At 41.6% G+C, this 25,881-nt stretch overlaps 1 protein-coding gene across 6 annotated transcripts; it reads right to left on the reverse strand.

The window, feature by feature from the left end:
- Positions 1 to 198: 198 nt before the first annotated feature.
- LOC120396838 lies at positions 199 to 24,869 on the reverse strand. Of its 6 annotated transcripts, none has more exons than XM_039521956.1 (5): positions 24,805 to 24,869; positions 23,599 to 24,253; positions 23,091 to 23,228; positions 4,200 to 4,262; positions 199 to 222 (listed from the first exon to the last, which is right to left on the reverse strand). In XM_039521956.1, exons 2-4 carry the CDS (start codon positions 24,226 to 24,228, stop codon positions 4,242 to 4,244), a joined length of 789 nt encoding a protein of 262 aa, XP_039377890.1. In that variant the 5' UTR covers positions 24,229 to 24,253; positions 24,805 to 24,869; the 3' UTR covers positions 199 to 222; positions 4,200 to 4,241. The 6 variants fall into 6 exon arrangements, 3 of the variants coding, with proteins under 3 accessions (XP_039377890.1, XP_039377889.1, XP_039377892.1); XR_005593436.1 differs by lacking the exons at positions 199 to 222; positions 4,200 to 4,262 and adding exons at positions 12,471 to 12,595; positions 13,623 to 13,831 and having other exon boundaries at positions 23,153 to 23,228; XR_005593435.1 differs by lacking the exons at positions 199 to 222; positions 4,200 to 4,262 and adding exons at positions 12,471 to 12,595; positions 13,623 to 13,831 and having other exon boundaries at positions 23,071 to 23,228.
- Positions 24,870 to 25,881: the final 1,012 nt, after the last annotated feature.

Below are 25,881 nucleotides of genomic sequence, written 5' to 3' on the forward strand. Positions count from 1 at the left end.
CAGTTTGTGAATATACTCCTACTTCTACAAACTGAAATCTGGATTTAATGTATGAAACAAGGTTTGTTGCAGGTGAAGCACAGATATTTTTACCTGTACAGCATAGGGAAGAAAGAAAAATAAATCGAGCAGTTCTCCGTTAGCTGAAATTGATTGTGTTATATGGTATCTTGCTACTTTAGGCATTCGCAAATCATTCATCTCCACTGTATGTAGACACTCCTATAAACTCAATAAACACATATGGAAGAAAATATGTGACTATTACACAATACCTAGGTGTGAACACAAACATGAAGATAGACTGGAAAACAATATTGCCAAATAACTTAACAGTTCCCCATGTCTTACGTTTCAGAAAATTAGAACTAAAGTGGATTGACATGGAACAAATGTTCAAAGTGATTAATGATATCTGTTATCGGGTGTCCAACTTGAGACCTTTTGAAGGGTCCCAACTGCTAGAGCATGGATGCTCAGTACTTTCTGAAAATCATCCTCCTTTAAAGGTGTCCCAAGTTGGGCACTAAAAATAGAAGTACCCCCAAATCATTAGTCACTTTTGAAAAATTTGGCAATCTCAGCCATCATCCCTTCATACTCAGCCTGCTCCGCACAATATTTTTCTGTTGGGAAGATTACATTTCTCATCACTGTTATTGTATGCATACAAGCATGCATTACCTTTTAAAGCAGAAGCCAACACATGTAACCACGATTATAAACAGCATATGTTGTGAAACTCACATTGACTCAAATCCTCTTAATGGTTTTCCACTGAAAATTCAACATCTGCCAACACCACACAAATCTTGATAACTGATGTCAGCATGAATGCATTAAGCCATAGTTTTTAACATGTTAGGAAAACAAAGGGTTTATGGAATGCTGCGAACAAAGGGCTAAACCCTGTAGTCCTCACTCTGCAGTAGTACTGATCCCTGAGTAAGGACTGAGAAAGGCCAAAGCCTATCGTGCGTTAATGAGAACAATTTTTTGTGCCATATGAGTAAAATGACATAAGATAGAAAAATCTACCATGGTTAGTCACTGATGCTGGCACCTTTCATCGCCAAGCATTATTTGTGAATGCATGTCCTGCTGCACCAGCCACTGGCTTTGATGTGAAGCAGCTGCAAAATGAAGGCAGTATTCAATGCAGGAAGGCTGTTCAAATGAGAGGAAGGAGTGGAGGAGTAAGGTTTCCCCTCAAGGATTTAAAATTCCTCAGTGGAACCCAGCCAAAGAAAGATATAGAATATAAGGGACTTGGATTAATGTGTAATAATGATGCTGCCCTGCAGATTTACTGGGACTCTTTCATTGCAGAGGAAAATGTGAATCTCATAGCAGCAGCAGGGAGCATCTATTCAGATAATAGGGAATGCCAGGAGGTTAACTCTAGCAGTTGCAGACCTACAAAATTGATATGCCTACCTATGAGTGGCTTGGTTCTTGTGCACAGAAGTGGTTAATCAAAGTTTCAGCATAAGGCCTGAAAAACAGCCATTTAATTAATGTGCCAGATATCCGTGCCAAAGCTTTTGCCTAGATTAGGTTCAGATTGTAAAGAAATCTCCAAGAGAAGGGTAATTCTCAACACCTGTGGGCATTTTTATTAGCTGCTTGCACAGAATGAAAAACCTTATGTTAAAGTGCTTGCCTTTCCTCTGCCAAACTGACCTCGTGTGCTTTTACCTGAGCATAAACATACGCAGGTTTTAAAGCAGACTCAGAAATAGACTGCTAATGGGCAAGTGCTCTGTGGCAAATCCACTTGACTCAAACGTAATCTGTGGGTGGAAGTAATCAAACTGGTCTGTTTAAACAGCTCTCTAGCAAGATACAGAAATAAACACGGTTTTAATATTATGGAGCAAATTCTCGGGAAGTTATAAGGCAGAACAGCTTTTAAACAGAGTGGGGAGAAAGAAAAATCAATGCATGCTTGTGAAGCAGCATTCTTTTAACACCGTGCTATTGTTGCTGGGTTTGGATAAGGTTCAGGGAGTGAAATCTTGGCTCTGTTGAAATCAATGGGTGTTTTGCCAATTGGGCCAGTATTTCATCTGGGCAGTAGAAACCCACTTAACGTTTATTTCTGAAAGCTTTGTTTTTGTACCCAAATGCAGCCCTTCATTCTGGTTCTACAGTGTTGTACAGAACGACGGGCAAAAGCTGCAAGCACAAATTAAATTATTTTTAAAAAACAGCTGTTAAAGAGCTGCCATGCTCTTTTCCAGAGGTGGCTACATTTTGGTACTGGATGACATTTCCCTATATGAAAAGGTAAGTGAATAATTTCCCCCAATCTAATTTATTCACTTAATGTAGCTTTCTTTCTCATGTTCAGGGCAGATTAATTTCAATACTAAATTTTTGAGGCAACCAATATTAAAAATGGGTCTATGGTGATCCAGTTTGTGGCACATTAGAAATTTGAGCTGTGTTCTTTAGTTGTGATTGGTCAGCTGTATTACGTGAAATTGTTTCCATTCCTTGAGAGTACGCATGCAAGCACTTCAAACGTGAATTCTCTCAAAGGCACATGACCATATGTAACTTGGTTTCTGTAAATGTTTGTGGCAATTAAACTTGATCTCTCAAATGTTTGAGCCTTGGGCAAGTCACTTCATCTCTTTGTGCTTCTATTTCTCCTCCCTTCCTTTAGCTGTCTTGTATATTTAGATTGCTGGCTCTTTGGGGCAAAGACATCACTCAGCACCTACACATTTTTGATGTAAAAGTTCCAAAGGCACCTAAGTTTTTGCATCTGGGCATACATACTCCTACCACACTCTAGGTGCTCAGACACCTAGCTCAAACCTAAGCCCCAGTGCAATCCACAAACTTGGAGAAGATAGATGCAGGAGCACCAATCTTGCCTGCCAGGTTTGGTCTGGTAGGGGTGCTCAGAGGCCACCTAACTTCATTTTAAAAAAAAGAAAAACAAGGCAAGGAGGATGCCTTCCTTCTAAAGTTTAGCCCAATGGTTAGGGCACTCACCCAGGATGTACAAGTTCCTAGTTCAGGTCCACCCATTGTACCTGATGAGCGGGGACAGGTATCTCCCACCTCTCAAGTGAGTGTCCTGACCACAGGACCACAGTGTGAGTCTCATGTTTTCTCTGGCCCAATTAATATTATTCAATTTTTTAATTATAATGGAAGAGGACGACTAGATTCTTCCACACTCACTCATCTTGCTTTTGGGAGTCAAGGTGGTAGAATCTAGCCCATAGAGAGCAAGTTTTGCACTGATGGTCCAATCAGATCACCATTTGCCTCTTTCGCTGTAATAGTTGTTGACAATATTCACTCAAGTTGTGCATGCCTAAAGGTTTAGTTCTTTGCAACTTCTCCCACCCACTTTCAAAATCCCTTTTGTTCTGTACATTACATCTTAAGAAAAATAGAGACATAACTGGATGATTAGCCCTTCAAATATGGTTGTCCTGACATAACAAAACCAAATATTCTCAGCACCTCTGTCCTCATCTTTCTCCCAACACTAAACCAACAAAATATTGATTACATGACTCTTTAAATTGGGTTGTATAACTTATAGCACTTGTCCCATGCCACAAAAGGTTGTATGAGGTGATAAAAATGGAGCTGTGCTAGGGCCCTATCATTTGCAATCATGAGCAGCAGTGGAAAAAGTAATGAATGTTGTGGAATCAGATCCTGATATCATACTCCTAAAACTTAATGAAGGAGACCAGAGATAGCAAATATTCACCTATTAGCCTCACATACACATACACAAAGCATCTTCCCTAGTATGAACATTTGTTTAATCTCAGAGACTGCCTTTCCCTCCTTAATTTTCAGAATTACAACTCTGTTCAAATTGCTCACACACTCTATACAACCCAAGTTGGCTTTTCCAGGGTAGACCAGTGTAAAAAAGAAAAAGAAAAAGAGCCTATTTCTAGTTCAAGTCTGGATGTTAATACTGAGAATCAGCTTCTGATTCGGGAATGAAATGTAAAAATTTACCCATACCTGAAGGAGTTGGTTTATCCATTAGGACATGATTGCTGTTAGCTGTGTGCAGCACATCGCTTCTGTTTTTGACAGAAACTAGTGATTGACAATCTAGGATTTGTTCTTAGTTTTTCCTCAGAAGTAGCTGAGCCATATTTCTGGCAATTAAAGTTTGTAGTAATGCAGAGCTAGAATATGACAACACTTACCACACAGTATTTCAACAGGATAGGAAACACACACACAACCCCTCAGCTGCCACTGTATGGTAACTGTTGGGACATATTTATCTTGTTAAGGACCACCACCGTAAGGTTCTTGTGTAGTTTATATCTATGAATAGTCCCACTAGTCTCAATAGGATTACTCACATAATTTCAAGGATGACAATAAGTATGTATTTGCAGAATCAGGGTCATAATAATGAAAACAAAGCACTCAAAAGGAGCACCAGATTCTCTTCCCTTCAGAAAACCATGCAAGCCCGACTGCTAAGTTACCATAATTGGGTAAAATCAGTGTCAGGTTGTCTGTCTGCAGTTTTTCTATAATAAACAAGCTATTCCTCATACCTTCTCACTAATATATCGTTCAGCTTTTTTGTGTTGAAAATATTCAAAATAGAAAAACAAAGCCTGGTTTCTTTCCATGAAAAAAAAAATCTAAGTATCTTTATTCAATATATTTTATTGGGCCAGATTGTAACATCTGTTTATAAGAAGAAATCCCCTCTGTGGTTATCTATGAAAGCTAGAGAAAGATTGAGTACTATGACTGTTGTAAAGAATGTATTCAACTTGTAATACAATTTTGGTTTACTCTCTTTCACATTAAAATAATTAGAAATAATCTAATGTCTTTTTCATATTATGATGCATTCAGATAAATATGTAAACAAACATGTTTGATTACTGGTCTTGAACCTTTGAAGCTAACTGCCATATGATTATTTACTATTACTTACCATCTTCTTCACAGCTATCTGTATAAGCCTTTCCTCCCAAACTACTCATTTCCACCTCAAATGTTTCTAACACTTTTTCTGGAACTTAAGGCCACAAATGAATATTCTTTTGAAGAGCAGTAACAATGATCATTTGACCAAACACTGATTTCATTTTCTCTTCCATGGTGTTGCACAGAATTGAAGTCAATATAAAATTTTAGCCCATAATGTTTTACGGCTGAGCGAGAGTTGTCCCCATAACCTAAAGAAGCACCATAAACAAGGAAACTGGCCAGCTTTCCATCATCATCAGGTTAAGATTAGATCATGTGTTTGACTGTAGCATGAAAAAAGGTTGAGAAACATCAGATTAGATCATTTTAACTAGTGAAAAATTGCTGCTTTCCCAGGTCATCCAGGAAACACAGGTGGACAATCCACTTTGAAATGGGCAGAGGGAGGTTCAGACTTCAAAGTGATTATCTGGAGAAGTTCACACCTTCCTTTCCAAAACAATCAATACACCTGTTAACAATTAAAAGCTGTGATTCATGGAGCAATTATAAGGCCATATCCTGCCATCAATTTTTACATAAAACTCCTACTGACTTCAATGGGTCTTCCAGATGATGGAGGATATGGGTCTATAACCCCAATAATAAAAGAAAAGCTCTCCCTTTTCTTTTATAAAGCTTCTGGTTCTCCCAGAGTTGTACCTTCCTATCCCCCTGTTGTTAAGTAAACATTACCTGTATTTTCAGGCTGTGCAGTCTCCAGTGATGTGTGGAGAAGGGATTTGGCCATTCATATCACCATTGTTAAAGATACTTGGGAGATTAAATTCTTGTTCAGTTGCACTTGTGCAATCTTACTGATGTCAGTGGGGTCACTTGGGTGCAACTAAACACAAAATTTGGCAGTGCCCATTAAGTATAACTTATGCCAAGGATTCAGCAAATCCGCTGATCATTTTTTTAAACTTCATGATAGGTGCCTGAAAGGACTAGGGCCCTGGTCTAGCAATTGACTGCATGCAGGCAGACCCCTGTGCCTATGCTGAGCCAGTTGCGGGACTGGGACAAAAACATGCAAGAACAAGCTTCTGATTTCTGAAGGATTAGACTTGCTTCCAGAAGCTATAAATCATGACTTCAAACACAGAATGGGGCTAATTCTGCTTTTGGTTACACATACACAACTCTATGGGGCAACTTCAAAGGCATATTGCCTCCACTCCACCCATACTAAGATGGAGATTTCCTTTTTGCCTGTGTTTCTCCATTGCTGAGATGCAGCTCTACATAATATACTCAAAGTAATAATTTCCGTCAGTAAAACAGATTCTAAAGGGTGTAAAATATACTGTGATTTTCCCCCCTTATTTCTCCTACCTCTGGAAAAATCTTGGCTGCTAATGGGTTAAAAGTCTGCTAGCAAGTGTTGGCCATTTGAAGGTGTAGTCCTCTCCCCTGCTGATTTCCCTTTTGACCTTTTGGGGGCCAGGGCAATTCCAGACTTCATTCTTACTCTATTTCCTGGTCTCTTTCTGGCGGTGCACTCAATGTTTCCACAGCAGATTAATGACAGCTAATAATATCTGATATATCTGGACATTGCCACATAATGAGTTGCAGTCCCACTGGGTCCCTGAAGTGTCACTACTAACAAATTCACCAGAGCTGCACATAATTAGCATGTAAAGGGAGTGATCATGCAGTAAATCTGTAGGGGAAGATGGATAGACCAGGAAGGGGAAAAAATAAAGGAAAAATACTGTTCTTAACACTTCTTGCTAAATGTATGGTCCTTGGAATGAATATTTTCTTGATAACAAACCGTGGACAGGTTACCTTTACAGTAACATTATTCCTTCCATGGCTGATAGGCAGAATTTCATTATGCCACTGCTAATGTTACAATATTTCTGCAAAATGTCACCATATGTAAATGAGGAGAGGTTAGGGTTTCCTTCTTAGTTTTCTTTCAGGATGCACTGTCCCTCTTTGCTGTGGCCTGATTCCTTCCCTTGGTAGTTTACAGATTTGCTAACAGTGAGCTGACCCTTAGGAACTCATCAAGTAATGGTGGAACCTCTTCCTTACCTTAGCACAGCCAAATTAGAATGAAGAAACTAAGTAGATGACAGAGCAGCCACATAAAGGCAGATTGAAAAGTAGAATTTTAAACTGAGGGCCTGATCCAAAGCCCATTAAAGTCACTGGGAAGTCTCTTATTGATATCAATAGACTTTGGGTCAGGCCCCATTTGGCCACACTGAAAAAGGCAAAGAAGCAAGTGAGCATTTCCTCATACTGTATTGGTGTTTATATAAATACCTGAGTATTTCACAAATAAAACCAAAGCTGAAAGCTCAGTCTTCCTTGCAGTTGTTTTAAGGTATGAAGAATCTCCCTTTGACCTCAACATCCCAAGATTAGGAAGGTTGGTTTAGTGGCTATAGAACCAGGCTGCAACTCAAAAAATATGTGTTCAATTCGTGACTCAGCCACAAACTTCCCGTATGACTTTGGGCAGGTCACTTAATCTATCCTGTGTCTGAGTTCCCGTGTGTGAAACGGGGATAATACTACTTCCTTACCTCACAGGGACGTTGTGATGATAAAATCCATTAATGATTGTGAGGCAGTCAAATCCCTATGTAAATACCTAGATAGATAATTGTTTTCAGCTTTGTTGTAGCTGTGTTGGTCCCAGGATGTGAGAGAGACAAAGTAGGTGAGGTAATATCTCTTATTGGACCAACTTCTGTTGGCAGAAGGTACAAGCTTTCAAACTACTGAGGCCTGGTCTACACTGGGGGGGGGTTCGAACTAAGGTACGTAAGTTCAGCTACGCTATTCGCGTAGCTGAACTCGAAGTACCTTAGTTCGACGTACTTACCTGTCCTCACGGCGCGGGATCGAAGCCCGCGGCTCCCCCATCGACTCCGCCACCGCCGTTCGGAGTCGACGGGAGCACGTTCAGAGTTCGATATATCGCGTCTAGATGAGACACGATATATCGAACTCCGAGACGTCGATCGCTACCCGCCGACCCGGGCGGGTAGTATGGACGTACCCATAGAGCTGTCCTTCAGGTCTGAGGAAGGAAGCAGAGTGTCTGAGGTAACTACAAGCTGGGACAGATTGTTAAGAGAAGGGGTAATGCATGTTGGAGGTGGTCACTTGAAGTGCACAAATGGGGATTAAATTATTACGCATAAAGGGTTTGAAGCAGGCAGTGTGATGTGAAGAGCTGTCCCTTGGGTATGGTGAATTGGGGTGACAGCTCTGGGCCCCGCGCTTTGGGGGGCCCTGCAGGCCAGTGCGATTGGCTGGCATGGTCGGTCCTGGAAGAGACGAATCCATCACTTCCGCTCCAGGTCCCTCACCCCCCTAGGGACGGCCCTGGTGATGTGTTACAAATTATTGTAATGAGCCATAAAACTAGTGTCCCTGTTAAGTCCATGGTTCTTGGTGTCTAGCAGAGTTATGAATTTAAATTCCTAGGTTCATCTTTTGAAAGTATTGTGCAGCTTTCCTTTGAGTATTAGAATTAAAAGATCAGATATGGAGTGATAGCTTGGTGTTTCTGTCTTCTATTATTTTTCTGAGTGCATTCATTTGAGAGCGTAGTGATTGGTTGGTTTCACCCACATAGTTATTATTTTCTAGGTAGATAATGGTGACCCACACAGGGAGTTTAGTAACTAGAATATTCTTCCCAAACTACACACATTATTGCCATCTTTCCAGCCAATGCCCAAGTACTGTTTTTTGTTTTAAGTTTATACCATTTATGGAACTTTTAGTTGTTCTACACTGAGGATGGAATGTTGGCATTTATGTTACTCCTGTTCTTGAGTTTATTTGGCCAACTGGCAAATGTGTGGTTAATTCACTTTTTAGTTGATTTTATTATGTAATTAGTATTAGCATTATTATGCTGAATAGAGGCCTTTGGGGACAGACACTTAAGATTTTACAATTAATTATTATTGTTTATGAGTCAGTTTACCATCATTTGTGATAAAACGGTTAACAAGGGAGCTGACTTTAGCAAAAAAAAAAAAGTATTTACTGAAGAAGTTTATTAGAAAGAAATTATTAACTAGAGGTGAACAAAATTCACAAGAGTTCATTCAAACAATTTCTCCAGCCTTGATCTGTATAGGGCAGAGGTGGGCAAATTATGGCCCACGGGCCACATCCGTCCTGCGGAACTATCTTGCCTGGATCCCGAGCTCCTGGCCCGGGAGGCTACCCCCAGCTCATCCCCTGCTGTCCTCCCTCCCCCGCAGCCTCAGCTTGCTCGCTTTGCCACCGACACAATCAGGGTCGGCTCCAGGGGTTTTGCCGCCCCAAGCAGCCACAAAAAAAAAAAAAAGAAAAAAGAAAAAAGAAAAGCCACGATCGCGATCTGTGGCAATTCAGCAGGAGGTCCTTCTCTCCGAGCGGGAGCGAGGGACCCTCCGCCGAATTGCTGCCGAATACCTGAAAGTGCCGCCCCCCTCCGGAGTTGCCACCCCAAGCACCTGCTTGATAAGCTGGTACCTGGAGCCGGCCCTGGGCGCAATGCTGTGGGTGGCGGGGCTGTGAGCTCCTGGGGCAGCTCAGCTGCAGAGCCCAGCTTGACCCAGTGCTCTGTGCTGCATGGTGGTGGCAGTGGCGTGGCCTAGCTGCAGCCAGGCAGCGCAGCTGTAGTGCTGCCAACCACCGGTGCTCCAGGCAGTGCGGTAAGGGGGCAGGGAGCAGGGAGGGTTGGGTAGAGGGCAGGAGAATTCGGGGTGGTGGTCAAGGGGCGGGGATGTGGATAGGGGTGGGGGGGGTGGGGGGGAAAACAAGGGGTTGAATGGGGACAGGGGCTCCGGGGGAGGGCAGTCAGGAAGGAGGGGGGCTTGGATGGGGCAGCAGGGGGCTGTCAGGGGCAGGAGTTCCAGGGGCAGTCAGGGGACAGGGAGATGGGGTGGTTGAATGGAAGAGGGGGCCTGGGGGGCCATCAGGAATGAGAGGAGGGGTTGGATGGGGTGGCGGGGATCTGGGGGCAGTCAGGGGACAGGGAGAGGGGGTGTGTGTGGATGGGGCAGGTGTCCCAGAGGGGCCGTCAGGGAATGGGGGGGTTGGATGGGGCAGAAGTCCTGGGGGGAGGCAGATAGGAGGTTGGGGCCAGGCCACAACTCCCTCCCCTAACCAGCCCTCCATACAATTTATGAAACCCAATGCAGCCCTCAGTCCAAAAGGTTTGCCTGTCCCTAGTATAGGGTCTGGTCATGAGGGACTGGAGGTTCAAGTTGGAGCAGTCACAAATGGACTCAGTTAAAGCCGAGTAGTATGTGGTTTTACATCAAAAGCATGCATTGTGCATGATTTTGATACCAATCCATACAAGACCAGGTTCATACAGGTTCACAAAGCTATCATCAAACCTCTAAGCCAGAAGAGTTTATAACAGTCTAAAGTAGAGCAGTACAGGAAGGGACACTGGAGAGAAAGAACAGCTGCTGCCTCTTCAGAGTTTTGCTTTCATGCTTCAGCCTCCACTAAGACATCAGTAGCAGCAACACTGTGCAGACCGCTCTTAAACCAGTTAGTAGGCTCTGCTTTTTTCAGCATTGCCAGTTTTCCCATGGTTATGGGGAAAAAGCTTGAATATGCAAACTGGAGAGTCTCAAAATGCAGAAAGTAAATAAAAAGAAAATCCAAATTGTATTATTTTAAGAATGTCATGATTTGGCGGGGTCTGACTCATGATTTTTGAATGCTGGAAATGCTGCTTTTTTCCAAACCGAAGAGAAATCACAACATCCCTATGCTCCCCAAGACAAGCCACTAGTTTTATTTATAAGAGCATGTCTTCTCTCTGAGCTTCCCATGCAGCCCCGATTTTAACTTGGTAGCTCCCAAATTTCTCAGTGTAATTGTTAATCCAAAGATTTACCAACCTCAAAACTATATCCCTGCACCCCAAAACCCCCAAATGAAAAAAGCCATGTTTTTTTAGTTTCTTTGTTTTTAATGAAAGTCACAGAATCTCTGACTCCCACAAGGCTCATGTTAAAAAAGGCAGCCTTAATGATAATTAACTGACAGTGATTGATAGCCAATAACAAGCTAGTAGCAGCTAGAACTGTGCCATTCTTTCCATTCTTTCCCTCCCCCACTGAGTTTTTGCTTTTGTAATTAAATAATATGAAAAGTATTACTCATTGAATTTTGTACTGTGAGATCACCTAATATGTATTTGCACCAGAAATTCTGCCAGCTTGTTATCTGTGATTTCACATCCCTAATTTTTACTATTGATAAAATAGCTGCTTTTGCATCTGAAACATCTGAAAAACACACGTTTCCACAAATGTTCAGTGTAACGTCATCTCTGTTTCAAAACAAGCCCAAAAAATGTTGGGGCCATTTAGAACTGAAAAATGTGTGTATCTGAGTTTTAGAGCAGTGTTTCCCAAACTTGGGATGCTGCTTGTGTAGGGAAGGCCCCTGGCGGCCCAGGCCGGTTTGTTTACCTGCCGCGTCCGCAAGTTCGACCGATTGCGGCTCCCACTGGCTGCGGTTTGCTGTTCCAGGCCAATGGGAGCTGCTGGAAGTGGCGGCCATTACATCCCTTGTCCTGTGCCGCTTCTAGCAGCTCCCATTGGCCTGGAGTAGTGAACTGCGGCCAGTGGGAGCCGTCATCGGCCGGACCTGTGGATGGGGCAGGTAAACAAACCGGCCCAGCCCACCAGGGGCTTTCCCTACACAAGTGGTGTCCCAAGTTTGGGAAACACTGTTTTAGAGGATGGAGAAGAGGACATGGACCTTTTCAAATTCATATGAAAATGAAAAAAGACTAAAATTTCAATTTGCTTTTCACTTTCTTTTTTCCTTTGGTAATTTTGCATGTCTAATGGTAACCTTTTAAATGCACTGACTATTTTGTCATAAAAATGATGTTTGCTGAAAAACAAGTCTGGTATCCAACTTCACTTCTGTCTCTCAACATCTTATCTATCAGCAAGAATTGTTAAATTTTGCATGCCAAATCCACTATTTTTAATAATTTTGTCCCATTATTCTTAGATGTAATTTTGTGTCAGGTTTAAGCTTTTTATATTGCTATTTTTGAAAGCTTTTTGACCAGGTCTATTCCTTTAGCAGGGAAATGGTCCAGTCTGAAGTACATATGGTACACAGAAGACCTTGTGTTTTAGATCTGTTCTTCTGACAGGTGAGTGCTTTGTATTTTACCACTTGCTACACTGAAATTATTTTATATAGACTGCTTTTCTGAAATTCTCTCTTTTTTCTTGTTGGTATAAGAAAAAATAACTTCTTTTTAGGCACCCAGACTTCCCTTAACAGATTCATTACCTTTTCAGTGGTGTGATTATATATAACAAAATGTACACACAATATGTGTCTTTGGAGCTGAAGCATATCATTATGCATGCTCTCAAACTGAGTGTTTTAACCATTTGGCACACTGATGACATGTGAGGTGACAGCACCGATCTCCCAGGAGACACAGCACCAGTCTCTTTGATGAAGAAATTAGTCAATTTTATTTTGTAAATTCTGCCAGCCTTTTTTCAATAAGGCTGGGGTTGTGGTAAGTCTACATCTGCTGGGCCTTGAAGAATACTCAGTTTTCACTCCTTTTTATGCTGTCCTACATGAGAAAAAAATAATAATTCAAGCATGCAATATGCATGGATCCTTTATGAAGTCAATCATTGTTTTGTCCATGGAAGACTGGCTAGGAGTCTTTTGGAGACCTAGCAACAGTTTTGAATGATCAAGGACGGTTGAGGGACAAGAAGCACTTCTTCAATGCAGGGGCTATGAACTGCCTCTGTAGCATGTCTTTCCACTAAAAGCAGTGACCTAGAGAACTTTCAAAATTGGGTCAATATGCCTTTCTCAGGATGAAAGTGGCAACTGAGGGCTCCAAGTCACACCATTTTTAAGGATAGAGGCTCTAGAAGTTGGGACATGGATGAACACAAGAATGCCTGCAATTTTATTTTTAAGAATACACTCATGAGGAATAGGTTTCATGGACTTTTTTAAAAGGTTACCATGAAAATAATTAATATATTGTTTATCTTGTGTGCAAAATAATGTTCTCTATTGAGTTCTTGATGTGATTGAATAGTGTGGCATTTGTTGCACATATGGTTGACTGTGATAAAGATGTGCCCTTATGCTGAGGTTTTTGCTGTGTGTGGGGGAGAGGGGGGTTATGGCTATGTTAGTTTTTATAAACCAAAATTACTTGGGTCAGTTAGGACCCATAGACGTCAATGGCAGGACTCCCATTGATTGTTCCATTACCATCCAATAGGTAATGGAACAGGTCCTTAATTTTCAGCTGGTGGTCTATCATGAGGATGTACTGACTCTAGGCCCAGTCTTCCAAGTCCTGTGTGTTGAACTATCATTGACTTCAATAAGAGTTCTGTGGTCAGATAACACAGAGGGCAAATAGTATACATCTGAAATGCTCACATGATGGAATTACCTTTGTGCTTTGTGAACTTTTTCTGGTTTCAATAGCCTCAGTGGCCAAATGTGTTTTTGGCTTGCCACTTTATCTACCAAGGATTTGGTGCTAAATGGGTTGCACAAGCTGTGAGATAGAACAGAATGTGTTCAAACTGAAAACTGATGATTTATAAATGGAACCTTTTACTCACCAGATCTGCTCCCTGTTTATATGTGGAGTCATAGCTGATGACTTCAGTGACAAAAATAAATTTTTACAGTGCTCTTCTCCCAGTAGAAATGAGGTTGAAATGAGGTGTCCAGAGTCTAATTTGCAGGAGACAAAAGATTTAATCCTCATGCAGATCCCAGGTTGAGTTTGCAGAATCAGGAGTTATGGAAAACCCTCACATTTTACTTGCTGATTGTAAATTGATACAGAAATCAGAGAGAGACACAATGAATGTATATTCCCACAATAACATTCTTACTGAGTCCTTTTTCAAAACAGAACCATCTATTTAAAATATTTTCCCTTCTCTTCTTCAGACAGCAAGACTCTGTCCACCTTTAGAACAGAGCTTGTGTTTTTAAACTGGGATGTTGTAAGAATGGTTTTCCTCTTCAGCTAGGGCAGAGTTTTTTCTGAGAAACATCTGACCTCGCTTTCCAACTAGTTCATGGCACAATTTCCTAATTCATTTTGTACATTCTTCTCAGGCAAACAACCCAACCCTGTCCACAGTAGAGAGATTCCCTATACTAGAACTCTACTAGTATCAATGGCGTGTAAACACAGTTCTATTCCCACTGTGAATGGTGCTGTTTGAATCCTATATCACTTTGCTATCTCCTTACATAGCAGAAAAAACAGCACATAGTAAGGTTAGTGGTTCATCTAAACATATTTTGTTTCATGTAAAGAACAATTTGTGCCAGCTTGCATCCCAATTATGTTGGACAAATCTGCCACAATTTATAATTACATTTTTATTTTAAATGAATCCATCCATGAATTAAAGTTGTCTTTTGTTTATTCACTGGAGTCCACAGACTGGTCTAAAAAATGAGCAAGGCTTTCAGCCATTTATAATAAAAGCAGAATGACTAAAAAGACCTACTATTTTTTTTAACTTTGCATTAATGAGTTCATCCCAAAATACATATGCAATAATACAGGAAATTAAGTTATAAATGTGGGGATGTGCTCCGAGTCACCATGAAAATCTGCATGCAAATGCATAATAATCACAAATCTACAATATTACAATATTAAAAAATACCTACAATTAAATTATCATGTGGAAATAATCATAATGTTATTGGAAACTCAATTATTGTGGCAACCCTTGTCGGGGAATTAGCAGGCTATGGCAAAGGCAAGTCAGACCTGAATTCATCAAATATATATTATCACAATATTACATGTTCACTTCGATTCCATGCAAAGACAAACATCCTCACTCACTAGTATCTGCTCAATGCATTTGTATTATTCATGAACAACTCTGTGATCTATTATACATACAAAACTGATTGTACACTGCTTGCCGCAGGCTACAATGCAGAGACACAGAATTAATTTTATTATATACACATGCATGATAATTGTGTAGGATTCGGTCAAATATCAAACCCTGCTCCTGTGCTCCATTATTTTACTTTCCAAAAAGGGGTCTAAGGTCAGCAGCAATTTCTCTTTGGCGACAGTGAACCTCTTTGTCATTTAGAGTAGAAAGTTCCTGGTTACTAATGAGCCTGGAGCTGTGATGAATGGTCACACACTCCCCTTCTCCTCAACCCCCACCCACCAAAGGAAAAAATGTAACTTTTATTGAGACTGTCAACAATTCCTTCTCTCTCACACACACATAAGTCACTTTGGGCTGCGGATTCAGACTCAACATTCTACATCTACAAATCATCACAGATGGGACCTTCCTATAATTCTTTAAGCAGATGGTCAGTACACTCAGGGAAACTTCTTTCCAGATAATGAGGGTTTTACTTCTGAGATTCAACTTCAGGATCTATTGTTATTTCCATGATGTTTTAGTAATCCCTTTAGAAGCACTTACATGGGGCTATTCTCCCTGAGACAAGTTCTCCTAAAAAAAAAACCTAATAATAATGAAATGTTCTGAGTGTTGGTATGATGGCAGGAATCTACTTCTTTTGGCAAAACTAATGGATTCATAACTAGTTGCAGGGGCAGGAGGAAAGTTGCTGTTATGGGGAAAATTCATCACAGTTCAGAGGGGACCTGAACAAGGCCCAATGCTCCCCTTGAAAGTCCTGGTCCAGAGCTCATTGAAGTCAATGGGAGACTGGTGACTTCAGCAGGCTTTGGATTAAGCTAAAGCACTCAATGGAAGGCTTAAGTGGAGCAAACAGTACAGAGGGCCTTATGGATTTAACCAACAATATATTTATTACTTATACAGCACCATAAATGTGTATTGTATCCCATATTTGCAAGTACACAAGACTCCTCAGAACACATTTTAGCCCAACGATCCTAGACTTCTGCTTTGTGAAAAATTTCATATATAATCAACTGTAGAATTCTCTTTTCTCACCCTACTCTACCCTCCAGCATCCCTTCTGCCTTTCTCGTTTCTTGGATGCCGTTTGTTCCCTGGATTATTTTCAGCAGTAGAAGTCAAAATGTACTCCAGGGGCATTTTCATTTGAAACTCACCATGAATGACACCAACAGCCCAAATAGGATGGAAAAAATTCAGGACCTATTGAAGCTGGATATTGTGTTATTTTTTATCATTACTGAGCAACAGCCACCCCACTTTGAAATTGGTGTAGAAGTAGGGAAAGTGAAGTAGGGAAATTTTAGTGCATGGCAGCAGGGTCCAGACAGATACAGTGTGCGGCAGGCTAGTGAGGGGTAGATTTATATTCCAGTTTGCTGAGAACTATGGCTACATCTATGCTGGGGCATTATTCCCACCTTGCGTACATGTACTTGCTCCAGCTTATTGAGAACTAGTGCGAGTATAACTAGCAGCATAGCCAGGGTAGCACAGCTAAAGACTGCGTGGCATAGCCATGCTGAATACATACATACCCCCAGGGTTCAGGACGGTTTGTTCATGACACAGCTATGTCATGCCCCTGCTGCTGCAGCCTAAGTTACTGGTGCCTACACTACTATTTATCCTCATGCTAGCTCAGGTATGTGTACATGAGCTCAGAATGACACCCCCTAAGTCATAGCTTAGATGTAGCCTATGTGTTCATACAGAATAACGGATAGATGAAATTTCAGCAGTTCATGTTTGCATCTGTTATTGGTGCTAAAAGCACAGCGAAGTTCAACTATTTCTTTGAAATTTGTGCAAACTCTCTTGAATATACAAGGGGAGTGAAAATCTTGCAAAAACAGCATCTCATGAGATCTCTAGTCCGTCCCTTCCCATAATAGAGGCCCAACTTCAATGTATACCCCAATTTAAGAAAAACAGTAAAAGAACTAAAAAAGAGCCACTGTGGCTTAACAACCATGTAAAAGAAGCAGTGAGAGATAAAAAGACTTCCTTTAAAAAGTGGAAGTCAAATCCTAGTGAGGCAAATAGAAAGGAGCACAAACACTGCCAACTTAAGTGCAAGAGTGTAATAAGAAAAGCCAAAGAGGAGTTTGAAGAACGGCTAGCCAAAAACTCCAAAGGTAATAACAAAATGTTTTTTAAGTACATCAGAAGCAGGAAGCCTGCTAAACAACCAGTGGGGCCCCTTGACGATGAAAATACAAAAGGAGCGCTTAAAGATGATAAAGTCATTGCGGAGAAACTAAATGGATTCTTTGCTTCAGTCTTCACGGCTGAGGATGTTAGGGAGATTCCCAAACCTGAGCTGGCTTTTGTAGGTGACAAATCTGAGGAACTGTCACAGATTGAAGTGTCACTAGAAGAGGTTTTGGAATTAATTGATAAACTCAACATTAACAAGTCCCCGGGACCAGATGGCATTCACCCAAAAGTTCTGAAAGAACTCAAATGTGAAGTTATGAACTATTAACTAAGGTTTGTAACCTGTCCTTTAAATCGGCTTCGTACCCAATGACTGGAAGTTAGCTAATGTAACGCCAATATTTAAAAAGGGCTCTAGGGGTGATCCCGGCAATTACAGACCGGTAAGTCTAACGTCGGTACCGGGCAAATTAGTTGAAACAATAGTAAAGAATAAAATTGTCAGACACATAGAAAAACATAAACTCTTGAGCAATAGTCAACATGGTTTCTGTAAAGGGAAATCGTGCCTTACTAATCTATTAGAGTTCTTTGAAGGGGTCAACAAACATGTGGACAAGGGGGATCCAGTGGACATAGTGTACTTAGATTTCCAGAAAGCCTTTGACAAGGTCCCTCACCAAAGGCTCTTACGTAAATTAAGCTGTCATGGGATAAAAGGAAAGGTCCTTTCATGGATTGAGAACTGGTTAAAGGACAGGGAACAAAGGGTAGGAATTAATGGTAAATTCTCAGAATGGAGAGGGGTAACTAGTGGTGTTCCCCAAGGGTCAGCCCTGGGACCAATCCTATTCAATTTATTCATAAATGATCTGGAGAAAGGGGTAAACAGTGAGGTGGCAAAGTTTGCAGATGATACTAAACTACTCAAGATAGTTAAGACCAAAGCAGATTGTGAAGAACTTCAAAAAGATCTCACAAAACTAAGTGATTGGGCAACAAAATGGCAAATGAAATTTAATGTGGATAAATGTAAAGTAATGCACATTGGAAAAAATAACCCCAACTATACATACAACATGATGGGGGCTAATTTAGCTACAATGAGTCAGGGAAAAGATCTTGGAGTTATCATGGATAGTTCTTTAAAGATGTCCACGCAGTGTGCAGAGGCGGTCAAAAAAGCAAACAGAATGTTAGGAATCATTAAAAAGGGGATAGAGAATAAGACTGAGAATATATTATTGCCCTTATATAAATCCATGGTACGCCCACATCTCGAATACTGTGTACAGATGTGGTCTCCTCACCTCAAAAAAGATATTCTAGCACTAGAAAAGGTTCAGAAAAGAGCAACTAAAATGATTAGGGGTTTAGAGAGGGTCCCATATGAGGAAAGATTAAAGAGGCTAGGACTCTTCAGTTTGGAAAAGAGAAGACTAAGGGGGGACATGATAGAGGTATATAAAATCATGAGTGATGTTGAGAAAGTGGATAAGGAAAAGTTATTTACTTATTCCCATAATACAAGAACTAGGGGTCACCAAATGAAATTAATAGGCAGCAGGTTTAAAACAAATAAAAGGAAGTTCTTCTTCACGCAGCACACAGTCAACTTGTGGAACTCCTTACCTGAGGAGGTTGTGAAGGCTAGGACTATAACAATGTTTAAAAGGGGACTGGATAAATTCATGGTGGCTAAGTCCATAAATGGCTATTAGCCAGGATGGGTAAGAATGGTGTCCCTAGCCTCTGTTCATCAGAGGATGGAGATGGATGGCAGGAGAGAGATCACTTGATCATTGCCTGTTAGGTTCACTCCCTCAGGGGCACCTGGCATTGGCCACTGTCGGTAGACAGATACTGGGCTAGATGGACCTTTGGTCTGACCCGGTACGGCCTTTCTTATGTTCTTATGTTCTTATTGAGGTAAACTGGCCACTGAGGAAAGGGCTGGATACCTTGAAGGTGTGCTAGGCATTTAAAGATAAATATTCCCATTTCAAAGGGCTGAAGCATAGATGAGGAGTGATTTCCCCAAGGTTACATAAGCCTGGTCTACACTACGCGTTTAAACCGGTTTTAGGAGCGTAAAACCGATTTAACGCCACAACTGTCCACACTAAGAGGCCCTTTATATCGGTATAAAGGGCTCTTTAAACCGGTTTCTGTACTCCTCCCTAACGAGAGGAGTGTGGCTAATATCGGTATTACCATATCGGATTGGGGTTAGTGTGGCCGCAGATCGACGGTATTGGCCTCCGGGCGGTATCCCACAGTGCACCACTGACCGCTCTGGACAGCAATATGAACTCGGATGCAGTGGCCAGGTAGACAGGAAAAGCCCCGCGAACTTTTGAATATTTCCTGTTTGCCCAGCGTGGAGCTCTGATCAGCACGGGTGGTGATGCAGTTAAAAATCAAAATAAAGAAAGAGCTCCCGCATGGACGATGCGGATGTGATCGCTGTAAGGGCAGGCAAATCTGTTCTATCAGCGCTCCGTTACAGAAGACGAAATTCAAAATCATTTTTTAAATATCTCCAGACAGATGCCATAGCAGGGACTCAGCGCACTGCTGCGTGACAAGCGTAACGGAAAGCCAAAGAATCAAATGGACGCTCATGGACTGGAGGACTCAAGCTATCCCACAGTTCCTGCAGTCTCTGAAAAGCATTTGCATTCTTGGCTGAGCTCCAAATGCTTCTAGGGTCAAAAACAGTGTCCGCGGTGGGTCAGGGCATAGCTCGGCAATTTACGCACCCCCCCCCACCCCCAGAAGTGAAAGGGAAAACAATCCTCTCTTGACTCTTTTACATGTCACCCTATCTTTACTGAATGCTGCAGATAGACGCGATGGTGCAGCACTCAACACCAACATCCTTGCTCCCCCCACGCTATGGCTGGCTGATGGTACAATACGACTGGTATCTGTCCTCGTCATCAGCCTATTGGCACATGGGGCAGTGCAAAAGGACTGGTAACCATGCTGACTAGCATCTGTTAGGTCGATCAAGGGCGCCTGGTCCTAATTTTTCCTGGTAGATGGTACAATATGGCTGATAACCATCGTCGTCATAGCAACAGGGGGCTGAGCTCCATCAGCCCCCACCCTTCATGTGTAAAGAAAAGATTCAAGTGCCCCTGAACTAGCAGAGGGATGCTGGGCTCCTCTCCTACACGCTCCTTACTGTCCTGTCTGGACTATCATAGCAGCTGGAGGCTGCCTTCCACTCATATCTCACTAACAAGTCACTGTGTCTTATTCCTGCATTCTTTATTACTTCATCACACAAGTGGGGGGACAATGCTACGGTAGCCCAGGAAGGCTGAGGGAAGAACGGAATCAACAGGTGGGGTTGTTGCAGGAGCACCCCCTGTGAATAGGATTTCTGCAGGATCTGACACAGAGCAGGGGGAGGGATAGCTCAGTGGTTTGAGCATTGGCCTGCTAAACCCAGGTTTGCGAGTTCAATCCTTGAGGGGGCCACTTAGGGATCTGGGGCAAAAATTGGCCCTGCTAGTGAAGGCAGGGGGCTGGACTAGATGACCTTTCAAGGTCCCTTCCAGTTCTAGGAGATCAGTATATCTCCAATTATTACCTTTTTAGCAGCTGTGCTCTCTGATACAGTGGTTCTCTAGTACACTTGCCCATATTCTAGGCAGGACTGATTCTATTTTTAGATACCAAAAAGGAGGGATTGACTCAGGGAGTCATTCCCAATTTTGGCTTTTGCGCCCCTGGCTAAGAACAGCCAGGGGCACTTATGACAGCAGCAAATGGAACAGTGCAAAAGGACTGGTAGCCACGATCATCTTATTACCAATTTATGGTATGGTAGATGGTACAATATGGCTGATAACCATCTCTGCTATCATGCAAAAGCAAAAGCATGCTTCTGTGTAGCGCTGCTGAATCGCCTCTGTGAGCGGCATCTAGTACACATATGGTGACAGTCACAAAAGGCGAAACAGGCTCCATGATTGCCATGCTATGGCATCTTCCAGGGCAATCCAGGGAAAAAAGGCATGAAATGCTTGTCTGCCGTTGCTTTCCCAGCAGAAGGAGTGACTGACGACATTTACCCAGAACCACCCGTGACAATGATTTTTGCCGCATCAGGCACTGGGATCTCAACCCGGAAATTCAAAAGGCCGGGGGAGGCTGCGGGAACTATGGGATAGCTACGGAGTAGCTACCCACAGTGCAATGCTCCAGAAATCGACGCTAGCCTCAGACCGTGGACGCACACCACCGATTTAATGTGTTTAGTGTGGCCACGCACACTCGATTTTATACAATCTGTTTTGTTAAACCGGTTTATGTAAATTCAGAATAATCCCGTAGTGTAGACGTACCCATAGAGAGTTAGTGGCAGAATGAGATTAGAACTCCCTGTCCTGTCCTTGTCCTGTATTCTGAGCACTAGACAGTACTACTCTACTAACACTAGCACTGAGATCCCAAATTATACAGGATGAAAGTAATCCCTGCTGTGGCCCATTAAAAGCCTTCTGTATTGCAAAAGTCCTAGACTGAGGCTGTGTGGGGTACTGCTGATGTGTGCCACCAAGGAAGTTTCCACATCAGCTCTTCATAGGTTTGTGTATAAAGAGGCTACAAGAGTGGCCATCGGAGTTGTGATTATTATGGAGATCCTGGGGGCCACAACCCCCATAAATAGCTGTAGAGTGGCAGCAGCTATTAGTCCAGCCTATGCTCTGGAATGTACTGTATTTCCACAGCCTGCTCTCAGATCGAATTCACACACACTTATCTCAGAATATCTGCAGCTATTGGTGGAGCCAATGGTTTGGGGTATCAGACTTCCTGTTTCTTCCACAGAGGTTGGAAGACAACCGTGACCCCCTTTATAAGTGAATGTGTCAGAAATTCCATGAGGAAAACCTTGTGGAGTTTCCCAACCTCTGTATGACCATAGTCTATCTGGATAACAATATGCTTTACTGACAATTATCTCTCCCCTTCATGCTAAATACTACTAGTAGCAGTAATAATAAAAACAGTTCAGTGTTCTCAAAACTTAACATTTATAAAAGGCAATGGTTAGAGATGAAAGAAGGGAGCATGATCAGGAGCCAATATCTTCTGGAAGAAATTATGCATTTTGGAAGGTTATTTTAAACACTAGACAAGGCAACACGTTGATTTCTGGTATTTCTTTTTGATAATTTCTGCTTCAGACTCAACAAAAGCTGGTCCCAGTTACTCAATTTAGTAATGAATACTCAATAATGGGGTCTCATTTTGCTTATTTCAAAACATACACATTTATGTTTTTTCTTTCATTGTCCCTGGGCTTGTTTGTAGCTTCCTTAAGGTCATCAAATTCCCCACAGGGATCCCAGCCTCACAGTGTGAGGAATGTCGTCCTAGGCTTTCCTATATGTCTGTTGGACCTGGATAAAAACACTAACTGTCACAACCTAATAAGAACGGCCATACTGGGTCAGACCAAAGGTCCATCTAGCCTAGTATCCTGTCTTCTGACAGCGACCAATGCCAGGTGCCCAAGGTGGAATGAACAGAACAGGTAATCATCAAGTGATCCATCCAATGCCACCCACTCACAGCCTCTGGCAAACAGAGGCTGGGGACACCATCCTTGCCCATGTTGGCTAATAGTCATTGATGGACCTATACTCCATGAATATATCAAGTTCTTTTTTGACCTCCCTTTTAATGACAGAGTTAAGGCACAAAATATGCTGCATTTGTGGCTACTCATGACACCGGAAGCTAGCAACACATCAGTCATTGTATACACTTCTAATGTTCCCCTGGCACTGCCAGTCTGGGCTGCATATATAATGCCAGAGTATGATGACTTTTTATGTAAATATCCTAGCTTTCAAGAAGGTGGATATTCTGAGGCTAAACTAACAAGATTTCTATTCAAGTTTTAGCAATATAATTGGCAGATTTTCTGCATCACATTTTCTGCAGGAAGGATACATGACATCTGATCATGTTGGCCAGGCATAAACTTGGATTCTCCATTTTCTCTTCTTGAATACCTTTGTCCCAAAGATCCCTTGAATTTTTGGCTGGAGGTCTTATGTTTTGGGGCTTGCATGTGCAGGGGTAGATTTTCTGGATTTTTATAGAAAAAAGTACTATTCAAGTTTCTTCCAAATACATTTGTAGGAGTCGACATTTAAATATCCAAATGTTTCATTTGCAATTAGTACAGTGGTACATTTCCCCTTTATTAATAATGGTGTCATCTAAGCCATATGCTAGCTTGCTGTAAGCTCCAGTGATATGACAAAGCTCTTCTCTACATGCAGCAACATGACTACGGGGAGGGTGAGGCTGAGGTGGAACAAATGTGTTTCAACACTTCTTTCTTTGTATTTATTAGTGTTCCATAGCATTCTTGCAACCTGGCCTGCTGCTGCTCGAGCTGCTTATGTAAACTCCTAATTGAGCGCAGCAGCAGCAGCCGCCGATACATAGCTACCTGGAGTTGATACCTCTCCTTTTCTTCCAGTTTTCTCTTTTCTATGATCTCCTTTACTTTCATGGTCTTCATCCACGTAGTTTGGCCAACGCTATAAGGGGCCATATCTTCCTTTGTGTTATTCCAAGTGAGCGCAGTACTGGAACTCCATGTGTGACAGCAGCTGAGTCCACTTACTAGCAGGGAAGCAATATTTTGTGGAGCCTCAGACTCTTTAGCAGCACCTGCAGGCTGTAACTCTTCAGAATACTTATTGCAGTCACAGTGAAGGCTTTCTGGGCATGGAGAAGATATGGCTACAGGCTTCAGTGTACAGATTGCCTCAGGATAAGATGATCCAGCTAGTGATATATTTGCATCTGTTGAATGATATTCAGTGAACCCAGGGGCTATGTTTTGTGCCTTATTATGAGTAATAAAGTATTGTTCAATGAGGGTTTTTTTACACTCTATGGCCTTGCTAGATGAAATAGACAATCTTTCCCTCTCTTCATTAGGGCTGCTAAGCAAATCATTTGCAGAGCAGCCGTCTGCTGTGGTGAGGGTGTAACAAGCTTGAAATGGATATTTTTCATCATTATTTTGCATCTCCTCTTCATCTCCGGACATCAAACCTACCTTTTCAGCCATTTACTGCATGAACTACAGAATGAATCTGTGAACAAAGTGGAAACAAGAGGATTTAATTTCCACACAAAACCAGTGCAGAATGACATTTGAAGAAAGAAAATCTCTTTATATTTAAGCAACAGAACTATTACTTTTCTAATAAAGCACAGCCCTTGGGTCACTTCAGGCCATTTCTTGTGATTTGCATTTGATGTTCTTTGAGACACAACATTAATCCAATAATAATTAAAATGATATACTGTACTATTAACATTCTCAAATCTTTAAAGCAAAGTGATCTATGCCTGCAGCACTGTGCGTGCTGACTAATTAAACAGAATACAGTTGTAAATGGCTATTGTAAGTACTTCCCCCATTTAAAAATACAGTGTCATTTATAGTGATGGGAGAGTTAGCAGGATTGATCAGCTTTAAACAGAGGCCAATGTAGCACAGACAGTAGGTTTTGCTTAAATGCCCTCCTAAGTGAATCTGTCTCCTAACATTTTGTTTACGGTGGTATTCGTTTTCCTTGTTAATTCTCTTTAACGCTACAGCTACATGCCAGCTAATGATAGACAGGAAAAGAGCACTTACCGAGGTTGGTGGGGAAAACGGTTACTGTGCTCTGTGTCTGTGCATCATGCTTGCTCCTATATGAGTCAGCAAAATCTGGCACAGGAACACATCACAATGCAGAATCATCATCAGCAGAATTCTTCTGTTCCACCCAGCAACAACAGAGTCTCACAGAAGAGCCCCACTAGCCACAAGATTAGAGCTGTTTTATTAAACGACTATTCTGCTCTAATATATTTGTAAAGAAATTTGAGTATCTAACTAAAAAGTCAGGGTTGTTGATCACTTTACACAGCTTCTCTCTCCATTGTACTTGTTAGCTCATTCTAAAATAAATCAATAATGCTGCACCTGCTAGTCCCCGTGAGACAGCTAAGAGTGTATATTTAGCTCCACACAAAAGAGGGTGAGGCATTTCTGACTCTTATGTACACATCATTTCCTTCTTTAAAGGAAATAAACATAGATAAACTGTTCCTGCACTAACCAATTAAATCTAAAAATGAAACTAAAGTAAAAATACAAGTTGTGAGTGCTCAACACTCCTGAAAATTAGGCTTGGTTGCTTAGATATGGATATAGGCACCAAGTTTCAAAATAGTGGCCTCAATTTTATGAGCAAGATTAGCAGTTACATTAAAGTAAACTACAACAGAGGATAAGCCTTTCTTTGTTGCTCTGATTGTATGAAAACCACTTACATGCCACGTCAGGTTCTTTTTCCATTTGAAAAGCAAGGGGTCAAATTAATCTCTCTCACATAATTGCTCAGTAGATTTACATCAAGGATGTATTTGTCCCAAGCCTGTCTTCCCTATGTCCTGCCCTCTTCATTATGGTAATACAAGTAAAATAAAGGACCAACCCAAACTTCCATCTAGAAAACAAAATGAAGCTTTCTAGAGTTAGAAAACAGTGAAGTTTAATCTTTCTCCCAAATTTTCACATCTTCTCTAACGCCTGCTATATAATAACTTATTTTTCTTCTGCAATGAACATATTGCTTTCTGATTAATCTGTTACACATTATACGGGTAAACCATGATCATCTGAACACCAGTTAACATAAATTCAGATGGGTACCCTAAGGTCTGA

Source organism: Mauremys reevesii, linkage group 2 (genome assembly GCF_016161935.1).
Source record: "Mauremys reevesii isolate NIE-2019 linkage group 2, ASM1616193v1, whole genome shotgun sequence".
In the NCBI taxonomy this organism is placed as follows: Eukaryota; Metazoa; Chordata; order Testudines; family Geoemydidae; genus Mauremys; species Mauremys reevesii.

Excerpts from the sequence above, each read along its gene's own strand:
- LOC120396838 (XM_039521955.1), bottom strand. The coding sequence starts at position 24,228 with ATGGCTGAAAAGGTAGGTTTGATGTCCGGAGATGAAGAGGAGATGCAA. Across the intron at positions 23,229-23,598 it reads AGGAGAGGTATCAACTCCAG|AAAATCTACCCCTGCACATG; the intron begins GTAGCTATGTAT and ends ATAAAAATCCAG. Across the intron at positions 13,738-23,152 it reads AAGGGATCTTTGGGACAAAG|ACTCTGGACACCTCATTTCA; the intron begins GTATTCAAGAAG and ends CCTGCAAATTAG.